Source organism: Pseudophryne corroboree, chromosome 2 (genome assembly GCF_028390025.1).
Source record: "Pseudophryne corroboree isolate aPseCor3 chromosome 2, aPseCor3.hap2, whole genome shotgun sequence".
In the NCBI taxonomy this organism is placed as follows: domain Eukaryota; kingdom Metazoa; phylum Chordata; class Amphibia; order Anura; family Myobatrachidae; genus Pseudophryne; species Pseudophryne corroboree.
The window spans coordinates 261,223,064-261,243,367 of NC_086445.1; the positions used below are offsets into that span (position 1 = coordinate 261,223,064).

The following is a 20,304-nucleotide window of genomic DNA, read 5'->3' on the forward strand; positions in this document are numbered from 1 at the left end:
CTTCTAGTAACAACTTTCGAAATGGAGATTTACTTGGGAACACATTAATTAGAAGTACAGTAACTTCACAAGCCTGTAGTTTTCTCTTGATACATGTTTATTTCATAATGCCATTCATATGTGTTTATTGTGTTTGCATTGGAAAAGGCAAAAGGCTGCTCAGGCTCCATTCATAGCTGAATATAAAATAGTAACTATATGCACCTAGGGTTATACACTCCTGATGTCTTCCTACAACAGCTGAACAGACCTCTGCAGTCTAGAAGCTTATGCAACACACTAGTATTACTGTTTTATACAGGCATTCTGAGCATATATAGGGGAAGAGGGGGAGAACAGGAGCAGACATTAATATTTTACAACTTGCGTGTGTGTGTGTGTGTGTGTGTGTGTGTGTGTGTGTGTGTGTGAGCAGTAATCAAGATTGAATGAATAGATAGATAGATAGATAGATAGATAGATAGATAGATAGATAGATAGATAGATAGATAGATAGATAGATAGATAGATAGATAGAATCTGTACGGTTCTGAAGTATTGTAAAAAAAAAAAAAACCTCTCCCACTTACCACCTCAGAGTCTTCAAATCCATGGATATACAGGTCGTCGTACATAGGGACTCCAGAATGTGAGAACCGAGAAGGAGAATGTGGACTTATAGATCCGGGGAGGAGAGAGTGCCTAAGTGATGGGGGTCTGACAGGCAGGGGTGAGAGGGGAGAAGTGGGTGCTGACAGCACTGACTGCTTTGGTCCCACCCTAGATGTTGGCAGAAGGAAGCCCCTGGCTAATGCTCTGTGCCTAACAATCAGGCAGGGGAACAATAGCACCCACCCACCCCTTCCCTCCGTCACACATACGGAGAGATGGCTCCTCCGATTGGCAGAAGCACGTCGTCCCTGGAGCAGGAGGCTGCAGCTGGGAGGCTGATGCAGGCAGCAGGATTAAAGCACCTGCCCACGATGCTGCTGCTGTTGCTGGAGCCACGGACACACACTGACACATGTGTAACTGCAGTACACAGCCAGGCTGCCAGGCAGGAGGCTGCAAGGGCAGGGGCTATCACTGTCCATTAGGGAGACAAACCCGTGTCTTAACTGCTGCTTTTATAAGCATGCTAATAAGTATAGGGAGGGAACCTATTATTTCCAAATACCCCGTAACCACTTGGGCTATGCCTGCTGTCAGCAGGGCTGGCAACAGAAATATTGGGGCCCCATACAGTGATATCTCTGGGGCCCCTTCAGATTATAAAAGTGCAACGGAATTTGCTGCACTATGGCCCTCATTCCGAGTTGTTCGCTCGCAAGCTGCTTTTAGCAGCTTTGCACACGCTAAGCCGCCGCCTACTGGGAGTGAATCTTAGCTTATCAAAATTGCGAACGAAAGATTCGCAATATTGCGAAAAGACTTCTCTGTGCAGTTTCTGAGTAGCTCGAGACTTACTCTTCCTGTGCGATCAGTTTAGTGCTTGTCGTTCCTGGTTTGACGTTACAAACACACCCAGCGTTCGCCCAGACACTCCTCCGTTTCTCCAGCCACTCCCGCGTTTTTCCCAGAAACGGTAGCGTTTTTTCAAACACTCCCATAAAACGGCCTGTTTCCGCCCAGAAACACCCACTTCCTGTCAATCACATTACGGTCACCAGAACGAAGAAAAAAACCTCGTAATGCCGTGAGTAAAATACCTAACTGCATAGCAAATTTACTTGGCGCAGTCGCAGTGCGAACATTGCGCATGCGCAATTAGCGGAAAATCGCTGCGATGCGAAGAAAATTACAGAGCGAACAACTCGGAATGACCACCTATATAAGAAACTGTTAATAAATAAAAATATATTTATTTATACAAATATATCAATGTGTATATCTCTCCTTCCTCCCCCACACACCACAGTCTACTGTATAGCTCCCTCTCTCCTTCCTCTCATACACCTCACAGTCTCTCCCCAATGACTCCATGCTGCATTCCCAGCTCCCCCACATCATCCCAAAGCCCTGTATCCCGTCACCAAGCCACCCTTACCCTGGGGACAGACTCACCTTCGCTGCACTCCCCAGAATCCAGACCCAAACACCACACAGCAGGTACCATGCGGCCCTCACACCCCACCAGAAGAGGCCGGCGCAGGGCACAGGAATCCTCGCCAATAGAGTGGCTGCCGTGTCCCGTAACTGCATGCCGAGCACTAAATGGCATATCCTTGGGGCCCCTCTGATCCTTGGGGCCCGGTACAGGTGTCCCCTTTGACCCCCCCCTGTCGCCGGCCCTGGCTGTCAGGGTTCCAATTACCCCATAATCACTTGGGCTGTGCCTGCTGTCAGGATTGGCAGGCCACTGACTTTCTTCTCCTAAAGGGGGGTACTCACGGAGCGATCGCTGCTTAAAATCTAAGCAATCTGACTAGATTGCTTAGATTTTAAGCACGATCGCTCCGTGTGTAGCCCCCTCAGCGATAGCGATGCGCAGCCCCGCGCATCGCTATCGCTGCTGCTAGATTGGCCTGCATGCAGGCCAATCTAGCGGGTCGCTCACTTCACCCGCTGGGTGAAGTGAGCGCCCCCCCCGTCTTCCCCCGCACGCTCAGCACAGATCGCGCTGTGCTGAGCGCCGGGAGAGATGTGTGCTGAACGGTTCGCTCAGCACACATCTCTCTGCCATCGGCCAGTGAGTACTGGCCTTTACACCAGTGTACTGTGTACCCAGCCTGGACTAGGCTGTTTGCTGACTGGAGTTATGGTTGTCGTTTGCAGCAAGTGACAGAAATGTGCTAGTTTCAGTAAATGGCAGGAGTCCAGGGACTATACCCACTGATGGCTTAGCATGTGGGAAGAGCAATTTCTGTAAAAATCCCTTTACAAGGAATTTTACTTAGCAACGACACTACAAGAACTATTACATAGAAACATAGACTGTCAGTAGATAAGGCCCGCTGGGCCCATCTAGTCTGCCCTAATATTGTTTTGTTCAGTAAAATGCAGTTGAAGGTGCAAATGAAAGCAAGCACTTCGGTATACTGAATTATGCAATTGGAAAATCATGGGACAGTGATATAGCTTACAGCACACTTGTGGGTCTGTTCGTTATTACCACTCACGTAAATTGATATACATTATACAAAACATGCAGAAACTGCTTTGTATTTATGTATAACAGATCTATCAGCTTGATGAATAGGCCCCTTCAACACAGAAGTCCATTGAACTATTAATGGGGGAAAAAATAGTAAAGTGACTACAGACTGAGGGAGAGATATACTATAGCTGCACTTGTAACACCCTCTAGGGGATGTAACTAGAATAACTCCCCTTTCAGTGTTAAATAGTGCATGATAGGGACCTGGGAGAGTTTTCCATACAAAAGGGGCATAGCCAATAGTTTGACTCAAAAAGGGGCATGGCCAAGCAGGAAACATAACTTATAAAGTGAAAGATTTTCCCGCCTTTGGGAGAGACATCTTGGAGCTGGGAAGCAGGGAGGTAGCTCCTGTGCTTCCCCAGAGGGAGGAGAAGGGTGGGGCCGTGGTGGCTGCAACAATGCTGCTCTAACGCCAAGAAGAAAGACCTAAGGGGTCTATTCATTAAGCAGTGAAACGTGGAGAAGTGAGCCATTGGAGAAGTTGCCCATGGCAACCAATCAGCCGCTACATATAATTTTATAGAATGTCCTTTATAAATGTCACCTCAGCACTCACTGGCTCACTATTCCACTCTTTTCACTGCTTCATGAATAGACCACTAGGAAAGAGGTCTGGAGAGACCACAGAGAAAGACTGGCGGATGTGAGAATCTGCAGCCAGAAGCCTGGAGTTGCCTAATGAGATCTCCCCCATGCAGCACCCAGGACTTTGGTGAATCTCCCACTAGGCATGTCCTAGGGATGACACTTGCCGCAGGGAGGCACAGCATGCTCGCTTGCATAGGTGTCCTGCTACACCATAAGCCATGTGATTCTTTTGTTTTTTCTTGTCATTACAACTTGTGTTTATATTTTGTAACTGGCAGGGACAATGGTCAGTAAATTGTGGTGGTAGAGGAGTTGAGTTAGGGGCTGCCTTTGCAGTCTGGAAGCATCATATCTGGCTCCAAAATGAAGTGTACAGTTATGTAATGGGGGCCTGTTTTGTTTGTATGTTTGTAAATCCAGTCATCAGGACACAAAGACATGTGAATTCACTGCTGTGCTGTTTATTCCATCACCAACTCCAGACACACTGCACACTGGACCACCCACCTCCCAGCATCCCCCTGGTCCTAGGGACCATCACTGAAGATTCAGGCTTACACATGTTAGTAAGGGAGTGTCTACAAATATTAAGCATTCTAATACACTAACATCACATTCTCTTTTCTTTAAAGATAAGCCCTATACGCTTCAATGCAACAATTAACAACGTCATATTAAGAACATCATCTAACACGTTTCAATGAGTCTCTCAGGTCTGCGTATTTCCCTTTTGGGTCTTTCATACACAGTCTGTGTTTCATCGACCATGTTGGACCTTTCTAGAATCGTGGTTTGTTCACCATTATCAGGATCATCATACATGTCAGATGAAGGGTATTCTTCAGTCATGTTGTTTTCATTATGGTTAGGTTGAGATCTTAAATCCACCCGATTTCTTCTTACTTCCGTTCCACGCTCTGTACGTATAGTATAAGATCTTGGTGCTACTTGTGCTTGCACAATACCTTTCTGCCCCCAAATACCTTTCTCGTGATCTCTGAGACAGACTTGGTCACCTGATTTTAGATCAGATAAGCTTTTTGCCCGCCTGTCATGGAACAGTTTCTGTTTCGCCTGTTGACGTTCCTTACTCAGTCTGACCAACGCTGAGTCATGTGTAAAGCAGTTCATCATGTATCGGGAGATTTGCTCTAATCCTCCTTCCCATCAGCATTTGTGCAGGAGAAAGTCCATTCTGTAAAGGTGTATTGCGGTAGATTAAAAGACTTTTGTATAAATCTTCTTTACCTTCTTGAGCTTTTTTCATGAGACTCTTTACAGTTTTTACTGAACTTTCCACCAACCCATTTGAGCGTGGATAGTGGGGACTTGACGTAGTATGGACAAATTCCCACTCATCAGCAAATTGTCTAACTTCAGCACTGGAAAACTGAGGACCATTGTCAGTGAACACTTCCATAGGAACACCATGCCTTGCAAAGATTGACTTCATGCAATTGATTACGGCTATACTAGTAGTTGTATGTAGTGTCTTCACCTCAGGGTAGTTAAGGTAATAATCAGTCACGACAATGTACATTTTCCCATTACAATCAAACAAATCTGCGCCAACTTTCTGGTACGGTCTCTCTGGCACTGCGTGAGGACTCAGTGGCTCGACTTGTTGTTTCGGTCTATACGTAAGACGTAATTAACATGTAGCTGTAGTCTGTGCTATGTCTTGGTTTATTCTTGGCCAATACATAACTTCACGCGCTCTCCGCTTACATTTTTCTTCTCCTAAGTGGCCTTCATGTATCTTGCACAGCATAGTTTTTATTAGTCGTGCAGGTATGACAAACCTATTGCCTTTGTAAATAATACCATCGACAACTGTAAGGTCACCGCGGTACATCCAATAATCATGGATAGACAGCGGGAACGCATGTTTTTCTGCTGGCCAACCTTTCAGAATGATATCTTTCAACACTTTCATTGTGTCATCTGTCTCAGTTTCTTTCCTAATATGTTCTTGTCTTGCAAGAGACACTGGTAGAGAAGCTACGATCAAATTAACATAGGCTTCTATCTCTTCATCCATCAGACTTTTGGAACCTTCACTTTTGTCCACAGCACGAGAAAGTGTATCAGCAATGTATATGTATTTGCCGGGATAGTACAGCAAGTGTACATCATATTTCTGTAGTCTGATAAGCATTCGTTGCATTCTCATGGGACAGTCATGTAATGATTTAGTCATGATAGCTACCAATGGCTTGTGGTCAGTTTACACTGTAAATGTTTGACCATATACAAACTGATGAAATCGCTCACATGCATATGTGATCGCTAAAAGTTCTTTTTCTATCTGAGCATACCTTGTTTCAGCACTTGTCAGTGCTCTTGATGCATAGATTACTGGTTGCCATGTATCCTCATGTTCTTGTAACAGCACTGAGCCTAGGCCAAATTGCGAAGCATCTGCTGAAATTCTTATTCTTTTCGCAGGATCAAAGAATTTTAGCACTGGTTGCTCTGTAATGATCTGTTTCAAGTTTTGCCAACTTTCTTCTTGTTCATGTGACCACATCCACTCGTTATCTTTGTCCAACAACCATCTAAGAGAGGCTGTTCGTTCAGAGAGTTGAGAAATAAACTTTCCTAAGTAAGTAATCAGTCCTAGGAATCTTCTGACGTCGTCTTTGTTGTTAGGACGTTCCATGTTAACTATGGCTGATATTTTCCTTGGGTCTGGTTTTACACCTTGATCCAAGACCACGTCGCCCATAAAGGTAAGTGTATTCACGCCAAATTCACATTTGTCCTTGTTTAGCTTTAGATTCACTTTCTTGACAAGTTCCATTACTTGTCTCAATCTAGAACCATGTTTTTCCTTTGTAGATCCCCAGACAATAATGTCATCCATCACTGTTTCAACACCTGGAATATGTTCAAAAATCATGTGTTTCTTTTTGTGATATACTTCTGGAGCAGACAATATTCCATATGGTAGTCGAAGAAATCTGTATCAACCTTCTGGTGTATTAAATGTACAAAGTTTTGAGCTGGCCTCATCTAGCTTCATTTGCCAGAATCCTGAAGATGCGTCCAATTTACTGAACCATTTTGCTCCCGCAAATTGCGACATGATTTCATCTCTGGTTGTTAGTTTGAAATGTTCTCGTTTAATAGCTTTGTTTAAATCTTTGGGGTCTAGACATATTCTGAGTTGTCCATTTTTATTTTCAACAATTACTAAGGAGCTTACCCATTCAGTAGGCTCATCAACTTTCTGTATCACACCCAAGGCTTCCATGCGATTTAACTCTTGTTTCAGTTTTTCTCTCAGCGCAAAAACTGCACTTTTCTACAGGGGTGTATCACTGAAGAAACTTGCGTGTCTATATTTATTTTATGCTCTCCAGGCAAACAACCTAGAGCTTCAAACAAGTCTCTGTATTCTGTAAACATCGATTTGCAGTCATCTTCTTCTTGTGATGTCACCATAAAAACTTTCTTTAGCAAGCTTAGTTTCTCACAGGAACTTAATCCTAGAATCGGTTGCACATTTTTATCCACAATCAGTAGAGATGTTTTAAACTGTTGTCCCTTATATTTCAGTGTCACTAAGCATGTACCTTTCACAGGAATTTCCTCCCCAATGTACCCTGTAACTTTCACTTTGGCTGGATGAATTTTAGGTTTTACTCTAAAAGTCTTATAGTCTTGAAACGATATTAAATTCACCTGCGCGCCAGTATCAAGCTTAAAGGGAATGACAATCCCGTTCACAGTTAAAGGGACAATCCATTCTTTCTTATCTGCACTGCAAAGTTCAATGCAATCCACAAAGAATTCCTCTGTTTGTTTAACAGCATGCACATTGCTTGTTTCCCTTTTCATTTTACAGCATTTGGCAAAATGATTAAGTCTACCACATTTCATGCAGGTTTTACCATAAGCAGGGCACATTTTAGAATTGTGAGCATTTCCACATCTACTACACATTTCCTTATTAGACTGTGGCTTAGACTGCTTCATTCTTGAGAATGGAGGTTTTCTTGGCTCTGTGTTCTGCACTACATGGACAGCAGCATCAACTTCCTTGTGTAACTTTTTGGCTTGAAATCTAGTTATTTCTGCAGATCTGCACATAGTCACTGCCTTATCTAGTGTTAGGTCTTGCTCTCTCAGCAGTCTCTCTCTAAGTCCATTATCAGATATTCCACAGACAATACGATCTCTAATCAGTGAATCCTTTAAATCACCAAACTCACAGGTTTTACTGAGTGATTGCAGCTCTGGAACATACTGATCAAATCCATCTACAGACTTCTGATCACATGTGAAAAACTTATATCTTTCATATGTCACATTTTTCCTTGGCACAAAGTAATCTTCAAACTTTTGCATTATAGAAGATAGCACCATATTCTGCCCCTCAGCAAACTGAAAACTATTATAAATGTCCAGCACATCCTCTCCTATCACATGGAGGAAAATGGATGCCTTCGTTTTGTCAGCCTCTGTATCAGCTCCACATGCAGCAAGATATATATTAAACCTTTGCTTAAATCTTTTCCAGTTTTCAGACAAGTTACCAGACATCAGCATGCCGGTTGGAGGAGCTAGTTTATCCATGGTTACTCACTGTTTGAAGAGAGGAGCACACGGCAGGCTTTGCAGACACAGAGTATCACAGCCTTACAAACTGCTGCAGGATTCTTTCACACTCTGAGAGCACTAGCAGTCCAAGTTAAACTTCTTCTGACACCATGTTTTGTTTGTATGTTTGTAAATCCAGTCATCAGGACACAGAGACATGTGAATTCACTGCTGTGCTGTTTATTCCATCACCAACTCCAGACACACTGCACACTGGACCACCCACTTCCCAGCATCCCCCTGGTCCTAGGGACCATCACTGAAGATTCAGGCTTTCACATGTTAGTAAGGGAGTGTCTACAAATATTAAGCATTCTAATACACTAACATCACAGGGCCGACCAATAATGTGCCTAGGGGTGACCTGATACCTAAATTTGCCCCTGACCCAGGAGAGGGTAATGGTACCCATACACTTGTGCGTCGCGGGGCATTGCACCGGCAGTTTAGGTGCGATGAAATCGCACCTGAACTGCCAAAGTGATTATCATGCGATAGATCGCATGGTAATCACGTGATCGTCACGTCACCGCCGAGTGGGAGTAGCCAGAGGGTGCCCATCGCACTTCGCAGTGCAATATATCGCATGTGGTTTAAAAACCACATGCGATCGCACTGCGATGCGAGAAATATGTGCAGCACATACTATCTTGAGACGCGACATTTGAGCGGCGTGCCTGCGCATGGTGTCTCAAGGTACCTAAAATGTGCATACAATCCTTCGATTTCTCTCACAGATGCAGTGGAAATCGAAGGATAGCACCTATTATCTCAAAAGCGTAAGGGCACCATTAGAGCTTCAGAGGTATTGCTGATAGAGGGGAAGAGGAGTCCCCAAATAATATACTGTAGAGTATGTTATCTTATACTGCACAGGACTATGATGTACTCTCTACAGTGCATTCCTGTTATTAATCTGGTACATTGTCATGCATGCAGTAGGCAGTATTTACTAATATATATATATATATATATACACAGGTTGAGTATCCCTTATCCAAAATGCTTGGGACCAGAGGTATTTTGGATATCGGATTTTTCCGTATTTTGGAATAATTGCATACCATAATGAGATATCATGGTGATGGGACCCAAGTCTAAGCACAGAATGCATGTATGTTTCATATACACCTTATACACACAGCCTGATGGTAATTTTATCCAATATATTTTATAATTTTGTGCATCAATCAAAATGTGTGTACATGCACACAATTCATTAAAGTTTCATATACACCTTATACACACAGCCTGAAGGTCAGTTAATACAATATTTTTAATAACTTTGTGTATTAAACAAAGTTTGTGTACATTGAGAAATCAGAAAACAAAGGTTTCACTATCTCACTCTCACTCAAAAAAGTCCGTATTTCGGAATATTCCGTATTTCGGAATATTTGGATATGGGATACTCAACCTGTATATATATATATATATATATATATATATTAATTAAAAGAAAAGTATGGGCGCATACACTGTGAATTTCAAAGCACTGTCCTTCGTGGAACTACAAGTCCAATAATGGATAAATCACTTCAGTTGAAACAATGACATCCAGACCTTTCACAGCTGATTATTGTCAGTCTGCACACCGGGATGCCGGCTGTCGTTTTCCCCAGAGACCCGAGTTCCGGACGGTTAAAGGATTTTCTAAAAGCATATAAAGAAGCAGGGGCGTCAAAGTGCATTAAAAGTATAACAGGTTTATTTAAAAAGTTCCAAAGTGCAAAGGGCGTGGTTTGACGTAAGGAACAGATCCCGGTCTGAGGACGCGGTGTTCATGCCTTTGGGTAATCTAACATCTGTTACACTAGCGGTGGTCTAACCGCCAGCTTTGGTAAGAAGTATACCTACTGTTGTTACACTTTGGAACTTTTTAAACAAACCTGTTACACTTTTAATGCACTATTGGCGCCCCTACATCTTTATATGCGTTTAGAATTTTATATATATATATATATATATATATATATAAACAATAGTAAGTCAGTCCACTGCTTCTCTTCTCCAGAGTTATATAGGTGGAAATGTTCCGTATCTTGTTTTGATTGACACTTTTGTTCCAAGGATTTCTCAATGGAGGGCTGCTCAGTTTCTACATACGCCGCTGGGTTAGAGGCACCAGAATCTGGAATCAATAGAGATAAAACAAGCGCCTCATGGTGTAATATTTCTCAATAAACTGGAACCACAAACAACATATAGGTAATCTGTGTACCGGATAGTCGAGTTAGTTGAGTTTATCACAATTGGCTGCCTTGTGTTTTTCAAGATGATCTGGTGATTGATTTTCTCTGTTCGAAGAGAATCGAAGATCAGCAGTATTGGGAGCCCCCAGCAGTGCACTCTGTTTCATCTCTATTGATTCTCTCTTTCTCTCTCTCTCTCTCTCTCTATATATATACATATATAATATATTTATCAAGAGGCCCAGACCATGCGCTCTCTATTGGTTAGGCAAACCCCTGTGATGACTGGCCACACCACTAAGCAAGGGTCCCTATCACTGCATTCCCCGGTGGGCCCTTCATGCCCCAGTTTGAGCCTGGAGTATCAGAGCATTCTAGAGGTCTGTATACTGCTCTCCCATGTGATTGAGAAGGGATGCAAAGAGAGGCAGATGAGTGTGTAACCATCTGGATATTGGGCCTAATTCAGACCAGATCGCTAAGGTGCGTTTTTTGCATCCCTGCGATCAGGTAGTCGCCGCCTACAGGGGGAGGGGGAAATCGCTGTGCAGGGGTGCAATCGCATGTGCAGGAGAGCTGCACAAATAGAAGTTTGTGCAGTGTCTGCACAGACCAGGACTTACTCTTCCAGTGCGATAATTGGGGCTGGAGCTGATGTAAGAAACCTTTCCTTCAAATGCTTGGTCCCTCCTGCGTTTTTCCGGACACTCCTCTAAAACAGTCAGTTGCCACCCACAAATGGCCTCTTCCTGTCAGTCACCTTGCGATCGCCTGTGCATTCGCATTTCTCATACCATCCCATCGCTGTCCGGCGCTTCCTGGCGCTGCGGACAGACGCGTGTGCCCATTGCGGTACATACGCATGCGCAGTCCAGACCTGATCACAGGCTGTACGAAAACACAGCCTAGCGATCAGGTCTGAATTAGGCCCATTAACAGCTCTTAGCAAGCAGTGAGAAGTAGGTGGGGAAATGTACTAAGCCTTGGAGAGCGATAGAGTGAAGAGAGATAAAGTACCATCAGGTTGGGTATGATATCCTGGCAGTTGAAATCCCCAGAGTCTGATGCCGACAGCGGCATCCTGACATACAAACTCAAGACGGATTCCGGTATGAATTTTTACCATACCCCTAACCTGCCCCTCTGACAGCCTAATCCTACCGTTATGTAGCCTAACCCTAACTGAGCCCTCTTATCAAGGCGAAGCAGGAAACAACACCACTGGCCGCCGGAGTGGTGGGAAAGAGAACTCCCCCCAACGGCGATCCCTGCCACATTGATGCATTGTGTCTTACCTCCTGGCTGGCCCCACTGCTCATGATCTCTCATGCGCAACCGGACTTCCTGCAGCCGGTGCAGGTTAGCACACATACAAGCAGCTAATCCCTTATGATATGGAAAAAAATTAACTTATCATTTTTTAATACAACTAAATGATTAGATGTTTGCATATTGTAGAGATAATGGGGGTAATTCCAAGTTGATGGCAGCAGGAAATTTTTTAGCAGTTGGGCAAAACCATGTGCACTGCAGGGGGGGCAGATAAAACATTTGCAGAGAGAGTTAGATTTGGGTGGGTTATTTTGTTTCTGTGCAGGGTAAATACTGGCTGCTTTATTTTTACACTGCAATTTAGCTTGCAGATTGAACTCACCACACCCAAATCTAACTCTCTCTGCACATGTTATATCTGCCTCCCCTGCAGTGCACATGGTTTTGCCCAACTGCTAAAAAATTTCCTGCTGCGATCAACTTGGAATTACCCCCTGTTTCTACCAACCCCGCCATCTTACAACTGATGTTGGGACACTGTGACTGATATGAGGCGCAGTGTAATGGCTTTGAGGGGAAGCAGTGGTCTACCTGCTCTGACCTGGCAGGAAATTAGAACATTACACATGTGAAAAAGAACCCACTGCAGAAAAGATCCAAGGGGGAGATGTACTAAGCCTTGGAGAGTGATAAATCGAAGAGATATAAAGTACCAACCGATCAGCTCCTAACTGCCATGTTTGAAAAATGATAGGAACTGATTGGTTGGTAGGTTTTCTCTCTCCTCTTTATCACTCTCCAAGGCTTAGTACATCTGCCCACAAGAATCCTTGTACTTTAGAAAAATTCACCTGTCAGAGGTGACTCATTTTTTGGAGGGTTTGCTGCTTTTTTGTTAAAAACACCACTTAATAAAGCTTTCAGTTTATATTCTCTTACAATAATAAAGTCAGGATAGCAATTTGCATTCTAAACTAGTTTGTCAAACCCAACATATAGCACATTGGGGGTCATTCCGACCCGTGTGCATGCTGCAGTTCATCGCTGCGGTGCGAACTGGTCGGATCTGCGCATGCGCGGTGCCCGCAATGCGCACGCGCGTCGTTGCCCAGCGACAGCCGTCACCAGGCAATGACCAGAAGAAAAAAAGAAAGTGATCGCTAGCGCGATCGCAAGAAGATTGAAAGCGGGGAGGCGTTCCGGGGCGGATACTCACCGTTTTCCGGGCGTGGAGATCCAAACGCAGGCGTGTCCAGGCTTTTGGAGGGCGGTTGTCTGACGTCAATTCCGGGACCTTCACCGCTGGAACCATCGCACGGGGGGGGGGGGTCATTCTGAGTTGTTTGCTAGCTGTTTTCGTTCGCAGCGCAGCGATTAGGTAAAAAAGCGGCACTTCTGCGCATGCGTATGCGGTGCAGTGCGCACGCGCGACGTACTTTCACAACAGCCAATGCAGTTTCACACAGAGTGATTGACAGGAAGTGGGTGTTTCTGGGTGGTAACTGACCGTTTTCAGGGAGTGTTTGTAAAAACGCAGACGTGTCAGATACAAACGCGGGCGTGCCTGGGGAAACGCAGGCGTGGCTGGCCGAACGCAGGGCGTGTTCGTGACGTCAATACAGGAACTAAACAGTCTGAAGTGATCGCAAGCTAGGAGTAGGACTGGAGCTGCTCAGAAACTACACAATCTTTTTTTGTAGCAGCGATGCGATCCTTTCGTTCGCACTTCTGCTAAGCTACACTCCCAGAGGACAGCGGCTTAGCGTTTGCACGGCTGGTAAAAGCAGCTAGTGAGCGAACAACTCGGAATGAGGGCCAGGGTTAAGTAACTGCAGGGCAAGTCTTGTTCTGCACAAAACTTTTTTAGCATAGCAGGGCTGCACAAGCGATTGCAGCCCTGCTATGCTAAAATACACTCCCCCATAGGCGGCGTCTAGTTGATCGCACGAGAAGCAAAAAGTTGCTATGTGCGATCAACTCGGAATGACCCCCATTAGCCCTTAAAACTCTATTCATTAAAATCTTACAAAAAACCCTTTTGATTCAGCTTGTAAATTCCGTACTGTAAATAAAAGTAGACCTCAAAAGAGACCACGTTTGATAAACCAGGGCTTATTTTGTCATAGATTTGCATTTCTAACTATTGGGAATTTGTAGTAATATACAAAGATAGACAAATATAATATTTTATATTTGTTAGGTACTATAGTACTCAGCAGGTATGGACAATAGGGAAGACCAGGACATACATAAAAAAACAGGTACATACAATGTAGAGCAAATAAATGCTGACATGGGGTAGGCCCTGAGCATGAGAGCGCTTATAGTCTAAATAGAAGAGGACACAGCTAAAACAAGAGAAGCGAGTGAGATTCCAAGTAGATTATCTGACAGTGATGGTTCATTGCTGTGGGTAGTAGTGTAAGCAAGTGGCCACCAGAGATGAGGCAAGACGCAGTTCAGAGAGAGTATTTTTATAGGAGATCTGGAATGTATGAAGGGGCTGTGTTGAGTGAACTAGATTCTGGAAGTCACAGGGCACCGGTGTTGGGATTTGCAAAGTGGTTGTCACAAAACTAATCTAAGCTAACAAAGAGGGTTCTAAAAAAGCGCTGGGTATGGGATGCCGGTGGCCGGGATCCCGGCATCGGTATGCTAACCGCCGTGATCCCGGCCACCGGCATCCCATACCCAAAGTTCCTTTAGAACCCTCTTTGTTAGAATGCCGGCAGGTGGCCGAGCGCAACAAAGCCCCTAGCAGGCTTGGTGGCTTGCTGCGCTCGCCACAGGTCCTATTCCCACTCTATGGCTGTTGTGGACACCCACGAGTGGGAATAGCCCCTGTTAGCCGAGATTCCGGCTAGTGGCATTGTCAGTGGCCGGGATTCCGGCGTCAGTATCCTGACCGCCGGGATCCCGACTGCCGGCAATGTAACCACATCCCCTAAAGAAGACTCTGGTGGCAGAAGACTAAACAAGTAAGGCAGTGTATATGGAACAACCCCAACAATGTATATTTAGTGACTTATATAATATGCAGCTATGGAATCATAAAGCCCAGTATATACTCAGCGGTGCTCATTATGAATGTTTAGAAGCAGAAAGGAGTGGCTGGTACTGTTGGAAATATGCACATATACCCTTGGAGAAAAATATGGCAGTACAGAGAGAGAGAGAGAGAGAGAGAGAGAGAGAGGGGGCTTAATAAATAGTGTCATTACCATTGATGAGATAAAAGCATATTTAAATAAAAATGAAATATGCCAGTTAAGAGACAGGTTGAAGAGGTGAGCTATTGGTGGGCATGCAGTATGGGACAGGGAGCAAAGAAGTTGGAAGTGAATAGAGTTACTGGAGAGAGTGCACTGAGGGTTTATTGGAGACTGGAGAAATTGGGTGGGTGTATGATTTGGAATGGGAAATATCTTGTATGGTTAAAAAAACAAAAAAAAAACAAAAACAACATAAAAACATGGGCCATGCAGGAGAAGGGAGAGGAAATGCAAGTGGGCAGATATGTGAATTAAAGGTGGCAAAGAGAAGATGGGGTTAGAAGCCTGGGTGAATATATGCGAAAAAGTATGTTTGCTAAGCAGGTGAAAAAGCTGTAATATGGCAGGATGAATTTACAGTAGAGGAAATCAGCATAGAAATTATATTTCTCCAGGGCCGCTCAGCAGTGCCTGTGCACTTTTATAGCAAGCGGGATTGCTTGGTGTGCCATGATTTCAGTTTGATGCTGCATTGGGCCAGATTAAGGGGGTGGGAGGGGGAGGCCACAGGGGGTGTTACCCCGGGCACCCCTGTCTCTGTGGCCAGGGCTGCTTACATCCAGTTTGAGCCCATCCAAGCAGGGGTGTTTTAAGAGAGGAGGAGACCGGCAGCAAGTAGACTCTGGCATAGTGCAGGTCTCCGGGAACATGGCACCCGCGCCTTGTTCCCAAGGACATCTCCAGTGCGCATGCGCAAATCACTCGAAAATGGCCATTTTCCAAGCGATTTGTGCCCACACTGCAGGCCTGTCGTCGTGGGACTCCGGAGGGGTAAGACTCCGGAGGGGTAAGTATACTTACTAGATATGAGAAGCGGATGGGTCATAGGTATTTAGCTGTTGCTGTTAGTTGCATGATTGGGAGCATAAGGTATGGTGAGGCTGACAGAAAAGAGGTCGTGGGTAAACCAAGTTGGATAAGATAAAGATTATCAAGGGCGTGTCCGAAACAGTGTTGGCGGATAAAGTCCACTGGGAGAGACCAAAAGAGGAAGTAAGCGATACATGTTTAAGATATATATTGTGACATAAGGGGTCTGATTCAGATGTGGGTGGAGGAGTTACCCCTGCTGCTTACATGCATTACTGATTCGAGCTGCGTCCTATGACTCAGCATTGCGATGCATCCACAGGGTCAGTGAGATGCGATCACAAATTGATTGACAGGAAGTGACCGTTTGTGGGACATGACATTTGTGGTGAGTGGTTGACAAAGTGCAGGTGTTTCATGGCCATTTTTGGGGTGCATATCTGACGTCAGCTGTAATTGCTTGCGATTAAAAGCATGGTGGCATCCGCATTATTCTGAGCAGGCATGGGTCAACCGCAATTGTTGATGGTACTTGGTTTCTGTGTATTGATCGCAATTCTGAAAATGCGTACACAGAGTTGTGATTGCATCGGTGGGTGTCTTTTACCATTTCAGGGTTGCTCTTCACATGCGATTTTTAGCAGTAGCAATTCTGAGACAATCGCAATTTCAGTCTCAATATCGATCGATGCTGAATGAGGGCCTCAGTCTCTCTCCTCAGCTTCTTGCTCTTTTCAGGCCTCTTACTTAAACCCGAATGACCTCACTGGCTCTCTCCTCAGCTCTCTGCTAAATCTCTCTGTAGCAGATTCAAGTCCACTGGGACAGACCTCCTGTCCATTTCCCACAGACCATCTCTCTCTGGCGTCACCTAGGCTGTATACTGGGCACATCTTCTTTTTCAGGTGGCTCACTGGCACCATGGGCCTAATTCAGATGTGGTCGTAGAGCAGCTATTCTTCGCAAATTGGTCAATGTTTTCGTACTCTGCATACATCTGAGCCGCAGTGTACACACACATAGATTGAATTGCGATGGCTGTCACTCCGAGGAATTAGTCACAGAGATAGTGACAGGAAGACAGCGTTTGTGGAAGGGAACAGGTAGTGGTTGGATAAACGCAGGCATGTCGTTTTCTAGCCGTGCATAAATTAGCAGTTGTAATCTCACTTGCTACTGTTGAACCCTCTGCGACCTGGGATAGTAGCTCAGCCTGCGCGTCCTTAGGATTTGCGATAAAGGTTCCGATGTATCAGCAATTATATGCCGTCTGACGGAAATGGTGCGACAACAGTGGGTATCCCCTATCAGGTTAGCCTCTGTCCATATTAACATACAATCGCAATTGCGAATGGCAAAAGAGAACAACAGCAGTAACAAGAACAACCACATCTGAATTAGGCCATCACAACATATATATACTGTAAATATATATATATATACATAGACAGTGGCGTAACTAGAAATTTTTCTCCCCCAAGCCAAAAAATTCTTTGGTGCGCCCCCCCCCCCCCCCCATATCCCCCATAATTGGCACTAGTAAAGGGACAAACATGCGCGCGCCGCCAAAAAGGGGGCGTGGCTTCTCATAAAGGGGCGTGGCATTGCAGGAAAAGACTACCTTATACCCCAGTTTTGCAACCTGCACGCCCAGACGTTAGCCACCACAGGAAAGAAAAATAATCCTGATTCATGCCCCTTACATTATTTGTCATTTTTCCTCCTTATAGTAATGCCCAGTATACATTATGCCACATACTGCAATGGCCCTTAGACATTATGCCACACACAATAATGCACATGACACAATATGCACACACCGTAATGCCCCCGACACATTATGCCACACAGCGTAATGCCTGTGACACATTATGACAGGAATCGCAATGCCCGTTATACATTATGCTACACACTGCAATGCCCCTGATACATTATAGCACATACAATGCCTATGACACATTGACACACACCGCAATGAGCCTGAGACATTATACCACATACCACAATGCCCGTGATATAGTATACAACACACCGTAATGCCTGACACATTATGACACACACCGCAATGTCCGTGATACATTATGCCACACACTGCAATGACCTTGATACATTATACCACATATCACAATGCCTGTGATATAGTATACTATACACCGTAATGCCTATGACACATACCGCAATGCCCGTTATACCCTATGCCACACACCGCAATGCCCGTTATACATTATGCCACACTGCAATGCCCCTGAGACATTATACCACATACCACAATGCCCGTGATATAGTATGCCACACACCGTAATGCCTGTGACACATTATGACACACACCGCAATGTCCGTGATACATTATGCCACACACCGTAATGCCCATTACACATTAAGTTCTACAGTAAGGCTTCTAATTACTTTTAAATTACCTGCTCGTTGCCAGGGGTTTCATGCTCTTGGTTCCATGCACGGTGCCAGGGATTTTCATGCTCAGGGTGTCATGTTCGTTGCCAGGGGTTTCATGCACTGGGTGTCATGCTCGTTGCTAGGGGGTAGTGCTTGTTGCTAGGGCCGTGCTCCCAGTGTCACATATGCCCCCAGTGCCAGGTATTCCCCCACAGTGCCAGGTACTCACATGCCCCCAGTGCCAAATATAGCCCCCCCATGTGCCAGGTACACATATACCCCCCCCCAGTGCCACATATGCCCCCAGTGCCAGATAGTCCCCCACAGTGCCAGGTACTCACATGCCCCCAGTGCCAAATATAGCCCCCCCCATGTGCCAGGTACACATATACCCCCCCCCCAGTGCCACATATGCCCCCAGTGCCAGATATTCCCCCACAGTGCCAGGTACTCACGTGCCCCAGTGCTAAATATACCCCCCCCCAGTCCCACATATGCCTCCTCAGTGCCTGCCACATATGCTCCCCCAGTGCCGCGCTCCCCTGCTCTCCCCCCCGCTCCTTTGTGTTGGAGGGACACGGAGGGCACAGCGCGCGCCTCTCCTGTGTCCCTCCTGGGTCTCCGGCGGGTCTGTAAAGGAAGTGCTGGTTCGTGAGCCAATCAGAGCTCACGAACGGTACTTCCTTTATTAGACCCGCCGGAGACCCAGGAGCGACACGGGAGAGACGCGCGCTGTGCCCTCCGTGTCCCTCCTTACAGCAGCGGAGGGAAGGAGACCGCAGATTGACATGCGGACGCTCGTCCGCATGTCAATCTGCGCTAAATCAGTGGCGCCCCTCGCCCCCAAGCCACCGCGAGGGCTGCGGGGGCAGTAGTTACGCCACTGTACATAGAGAGAGAGAGAGAAAGATCCCATAGCGGCTGCACCCTGACGAAAATGCAACATTACAAGCATTGAAATGGTATACATACCTGTCTGCTTTATTAATTTGAGTGCTGCTGCTGTGGGATCTATGTTTGAAGCCACACTATACGTGTTCCTAATTGAGGGCACCAGTTCGTTTAACTATTGGTTCTGTTTTAGAGGAGTGACGCTCTGCATAGTTAAAAAATAATATTTATATATATATTCTCGTACAGTCCACACTCTAGCCTTTTGTATCAATCGCTGGGGTAGCATCCATATGGGCATGTGTCACCAGGACCAGTCCATTCAAATATATTCTAATAAAAAAGGCTTATGAAGACTGGTGAGTGCTCCTGATATTTATCTCTCTCTCTCTCTCTATATATATATATATATATATATATATATATACATACATACATACATACACACATAGACACACACACCACACACACACGCACATGCATCAAGATCTTGGCCATCTATATAAAATATTAAGTACCATAGCACCATCTAGTGGGCATGGATGCCTTCAGGGTTGCATTGTATTGTTGTGGTTATCCATGTAGATATATTCCTAGTTATTAATTGATTCACGTTCAAGGGGAGGAAATGAACATTTATTTATCACTATCATCATCTGAAAAATATTCTTGTGAAAAACAAAGCACAATACAAACTTATATACAAAGTTCACAGGAGAAGATACTCGTATGAGCGCATACTACCAAAAATTAAATTACAAAGTATACATTCCTTGTGTATCCACGGTGAATTTCCTAATCCTCTGCCTCCAATGTTTTAGTGATCTGAGGTCAACGGTTTCTCCGTTCCAGTCGATGTATGGAAAAAAAACAAAAAGACAGAGAACGTGTAGAAATGTTTTGCGTCCGTTTACTTCTATACAGCCCTCTGGTCCCAGTAGAAGAAAATACAAGTGTTCTGCAACTCATACCCAGACTCACAATAGAGTACCCCACACTGTGTACGTAGCAGTTTCTTTATAGCAGACCCATATAAGACCTTCACCAGAGGCTCTAGAAGAGGAGATGCGTACCCTACTCACTTGTGAGGAGGGAAGTGTCAAACCAAAAAAGGTTTCTTTGGTCTTGTTGTGTTAAGTGT

General features: G+C 45.0%; 1 protein-coding gene across 4 annotated transcripts in view; it reads right to left on the reverse strand.

Annotated features, from left to right (window-relative positions):
- Positions 1 to 20,304, reverse strand: part of CACNB3 (calcium voltage-gated channel auxiliary subunit beta 3) — a 426,341-nt gene that overhangs the window by 321,559 nt on the left and 84,478 nt on the right. For 2 of the 4 annotated variants that reach the window (XM_063952727.1, XM_063952740.1), the window contains exon 1: positions 570 to 811. The exons of the other annotated variants lie outside the window; for them this stretch is intronic. In XM_063952727.1, coding sequence (XP_063808797.1) covers positions 570 to 614 — 45 coding nt within the window. In that variant the 5' untranslated portion in view covers positions 615 to 811. Of the gene's footprint in view, positions 1 to 569; positions 812 to 20,304 lie in introns of those variants that run through there. 4 annotated transcript variants of the gene reach the window in all.